This window comes from Vombatus ursinus, unplaced genomic scaffold (assembly GCF_900497805.2).
Source record: "Vombatus ursinus unplaced genomic scaffold, bare-nosed wombat genome assembly UNPS02014801.1, whole genome shotgun sequence".
Lineage (NCBI taxonomy): Eukaryota > Metazoa > Chordata > Mammalia > Diprotodontia > Vombatidae > Vombatus > Vombatus ursinus.
This window is the reverse complement of record NW_020954579.1, coordinates 6,428,720-6,433,387: the sequence shown is the minus strand read 5'-3', so window position 1 is coordinate 6,433,387 and position 4,668 is coordinate 6,428,720. Positions and strand designations below refer to the sequence as shown.

Sequence of the window (4,668 nt, the reverse complement as noted above, 5' to 3'; positions counted from 1 at the left end):
CACACACACACACACACACACACACACACACACACACACACACACACTCACTACTGTGCCTAATAAATGCTTTTGATTCTTTAGATGAGAATGGAAAGTGTGCGTGTGTGTGTGTGTGTCTCTCTGTGTGTGTGTGTGTGTGTGTGTGTGTGTGGACAGAGGGGGAGAGGTATTGGAGTAACATAGCAAAAAGTGAATCCCAGGTCTGGCCCCAGCACAGACCTTTGCAACCCCAGCATTTCTGTAGCTTCCTTTCCTCCATAAGTATGTCCTGGCTTTGAACTCCCTCACTCAGATCGAGCCCTAGAACTAAGACTGCAGAATCCTCTGGCTTGGGTAACTCTGGGGCCTGGCTTTCCCTTCCCTCTCTCCCCTTCCTAGACTGGCATGAGGGGCTAGCGTTCCACCCCCCCCATCTGTTTGTTTATCATTTCCATAACAACCTCATGACCAATGACCAGCCCTTCCTTCCCTAGGGATTGGGAGAGGCAAAACTTCCCTTCCCCAGTCCCTGAGCTCTCCCTTTCCAGCCAGACTCAAATGAGAAGGGTGAAAAGTGGATGGTCTCACCCCTCATACACAATCAGGACCTGTGTTTTACCCCTGGGTAAGGGGAGCAGAGGGTCCAGGCTCTGATAGCCCTTTCACCAGCCAATCTCCCCTAATCAGATGAAGCCACAGTCACTAAATGTCAGAACTGGGAAGGGACCTTAACAGATCACTCTATTCCAATTCCTTCCTTTCACATCAGAAGAAACAGGATCGGTAGAAGGAAAATGACTTGCCAGAGGTCACACAGACAATTAGTGGCAGAGACAAGCACAGAACCCAGATCTTTTGACTGCTCTTCTATTATGCCATGCTGTCCTTTTCTCAGGGTGTAGGAAGGTGATAAAACCTTGGTAGGGTGAGGAGAGAAGAGAATATAAGAAAGGGGGAGTCCTTTGACCCACTAAGAAGGAGTACCTTAGCGCAGGTGAGGCTATCAGGAATTGTTTGACCTTGTTTCTCTAGGTCCTGCTCCAGGATATTTTGACACCCATTTGGCAAGAGCCCCTTGACTTTGAGAAGTTAATAGACTTTTAACCTTGACCTTTAGAAAACGTGACTGTATAATTGAGACCTTAGGTTAAAGACCTGTATAAGTGTGAACTGTAAATGACCTATGTTTTATGACTTATGATCTTTGGGGGCATTTTTTGCTCTCCCACCTGAAACTGTGATGTTGGGGATCTGTCCCCCAAGTCCATTCTCCTGGGACATTGATAACCTTTTGACACCTGGGATCCCAAAGCTATGAGACCCATAAACTGATCACTCTGAAGCAGGGTGGGGGTGGGATCAGTCAATTAGCATTTCCTTGACTTGGATGATTATGTGATTGTACCAGACCCCTCTGGGGCCTAGAGAGAAATGTAAGACTCCAGCTCATCTCAATGAGGAGATAAGACACACACACCCCATGGGAAGATAGCTAACTTGACAAGGCAGCTGTGTGATAAGTGCCTGCCAGAGTGTGAGGAGCAGACAATGAGTGGTGTAGGATTCAGAGGAGGCAGAGCTATCCCTGTGGGCTTAGGTGAGCTAAGAAGGCTTCAGGGAGAGAGTGAATTTGGAGCTGGGCCTTCAAAGTTTGGTTAGGATTTTGATAGAAAAGAGAGGAGAAGGAAGGGCCTGGCCTGGATGGTTTGGGTGTGAGCAAACGCACAGAGCTGAATTTGAGAGACTGTGTGGTGTAATGAATAACTCACTAGTTGTACTTGCTGTCAGCAACACTTGAGTTCAAATCCTGCTTCTGACTCTCACTAGCTTGTGTGACCCTGGGCAAATCACCTCAAACTTTCATTCCCTCATCTGTAAAATGGGTCTAATAATAAATCCTACCTCACAGAATTGTTGTGAGGACCAATTGGGTTAAAAAGTACTTTAAAAACCTTGATGGCACTATAGAAATGTTAGTTATTCTTATTAGGTGGGGGGGGTGGAAGGGGGACAGTAAGTAGACCCGGTTGGTGACAGGAAACAATTCTTGTAAGGGCATATTGGGAAGTGAGGAGATAAGAATGGAAAGACATGCACTGGTCAGTCTGAAGTGTCCCCACCCATAGTCCCTGGAGGTTAATCTGCCAAAATGACTTGGGTTCTGGTTCCAGCTTTGTCACTAGCTACCCAAGTTCCTACCCCTCTTCAGACCTCAGTTTCCTCTTCTGTAAAATGAGAAGGTTGGAGTAGATTGGCTGGTTCGAAGATTCTTTGTTCTAAAGGTCCCTGCCAGCTCTAACATTCCCTAACTCTTTGTCCACATCCCCCAACTCACAGTTGGATGGAAGACTGGGGCCAAAGCAGAGCAGAGGACTCAGGGGTGGCTATACTGCCCTCATTTCATTGAGCAGAGAAATGAGATTACCCTGGTCCTGGCATAACAGTGAAGGTGGGATGCTTTCTGTGGGGTATGGGGGGGGGGGAGCATGGGGAAGTAAGAGAAGCTAGTGCTCCCCTCCCACTAGCCCAGGCTGTCAGATGGCCTCAGTTGTCCCCCCCCACCCCTCGCCCCCTCTTGGCACTGAATGGTGCCAACCTGTCGTTAGAAGCATTGAAGCATAAAAATGCCACCATGCCCAAAATGATCCTCATTAATCTGCTACTGTGGACACCCACACATACACCATACCTCAGGCCCAAAGACAGGCACCTTTTCACAGAATGGGCACTGCATGAGGCTGGCATTTGTGGTGCTGAGAACCCTTAAGGGTGCTGCCTCTGTTCTGTATCTGTTATATCTTCCGGGGGCAGAGAGGATGCCTTTTGGAGAGGCTGGCCCTGTTTAGAGCTCTTAAGGTCCCTCAAAGCTACTCTTCAGTCAGGACAATGTCATTGGCCCTGGTGCCTTCAGGCAGGCCTTCTTTACAGAGCCTCAGGTGGCATGACCCATTGGGCAGATTGGAACATTTTATGGTGCCCTAACGAGACTAAAGTTTAGGCTTCACTCCCTAGTCATGCCCATAGGCACTGCTGGTGAAGCAATATGTCTGGTTATAGGTATGTAGGGAGGTGGGGTGAGGAGTGGGGAGAATATTAAATGTCCTTTTTCTTTCCTAGTGGAAGAGATCCCTGTGGGAAGTGCCAAACAAAAACGTGTATTCTGTTAGGGGTTTCTTTTGGGGGGGGTTGTTTTTGTTTTTTTGGTCTCAAATGAGGACAATCTCAATTCAGTGACCTGATATGTGGGCACTGGAGGGTACAACTAGAGAAAGTGTGGGGCAATCTGATCCCATAAAGAAAAGCCCTTCTCTCTAAACGGGAAGGGGGAGAGGAGAAAGGCCTGGGATTTTTTCCCCTTTGCCTCCTCTCCCCCCAGTGTCTTCTCCCCATCCCCCAGAAATCAGGTTACAGGCAGACACAGGATTCTTCTGTGTCCTCTCTGGCTTCTGTCTCCTTTTCTTTATCCATTTCTTTCCTGCTCTTTTCTCCTTCCCCTCCCCCCTGTCTCACACCCAATCCCCTCCTCTTTCTCCCCATCTGGCTCCCTCCATACTCATCTCTATTTTTCTCTTGTTTTCCCATCCTTTTTCGCCCCCCCTTTTTTCTTTGCCCTTTTATTTCTCCTTCATTTTCCATCCTGTATGAAGTTCTTGCCCATGTCTCTCATATCTCTGTCTCTGGGTTTCTCTCTGTTACTAGCTTTCTGGGTCTGGCTGGTTTTCAGTCTCTAGTTTATCATTTCATTGCTCATTAGAGTGAGAGAACATGTACTTAACCTTTATCCCTTGACAGAGTGAGAAATGAGGTCCAGAGAGGCCAAGTGATTTACCCAAGTCCACACAGGTAGGGTACATTATGGGCCTGAGGAAAGCGTACCCAGAGAGGGGGAGGAGCCTCAGCCTTGGTCACCACCCTGTCTTGCCCTAGGCCAAGCTTTTATCCTCCTCCAGCCCTATCCCTCTTTCCCTTTCCCCCTCCAACCTTCCTCTTTCCTATGCCCAGGTGTTCAGCACATACTCCAATGAAGACTATGATCGTCGCAATGAGGATGTGGATCCCATGGCCGCTTCAGCTGAATATGAGCTGGAGAAGCGGGTGGAGAGGCTGGAACTATTCCCTGTGGAGCTGGACAAGGGTGAGGTGGGAGCTTGGGGGGTGCTCTTCTACCCAGGCTCTGAGTCTTTCTTTTCCCCAGCCCTAGTTTACTGATCTGCTCGCTCACTGGCCCCCCACACTCGATCACCCATGATCCTGCTCTCTCATTCCTGTGTTTCCCCCACCACAGTCTTACCCCATATGTTCCATGACTCAGGGCCGACATAGAACAAGGTCACAAGAAGCAGCATCCCTCTCACCTCTTGTGGTGCAGTGGTACACCCCTCCTCTTTCCATTGTAGCACTTTGTCTGAGGTCTGCTTTTCTGTTGTCCCCTAGACCCATTCCCCTTCTTGCCCTTCTCCCTCTTCCCTCCTCGCTATCAAAACTTACTCCTTGGGAATGCTCACTTAGAAAGGACGTGATAAAAACAATTCTTCAGTTCTCCCCTAAACACAGTACTGCCCATTGCAGAGCCCTGGTAAAAAGGAAGGAATGAAGGGAGGGAAGGGAGACAGGGAAGGAGGAAGAAAGAAAGAAAGAAAGAAAGAAAGAAAGAAAGAAAGAAAGAAAGAAAGAAAGAAAGAAAGA

The 4,668-nt window shown here is 48.4% G+C and overlaps 1 protein-coding gene across 2 annotated transcripts in view; it reads left to right on the top strand.

Annotated features, from left to right (window-relative positions):
• Positions 1–4,668, top strand: part of PPP1R9B (protein phosphatase 1 regulatory subunit 9B) — a 27,432-nt gene that overhangs the window by 3,018 nt on the left and 19,746 nt on the right. For both annotated transcript variants that reach the window (XM_027873308.1, XM_027873307.1), the window contains exon 2: positions 3,985–4,117. In XM_027873308.1, the coding sequence (XP_027729109.1) occupies positions 3,985–4,117 (133 nt within the window). The remainder of the gene's footprint in view (positions 1–3,984; positions 4,118–4,668) is intronic.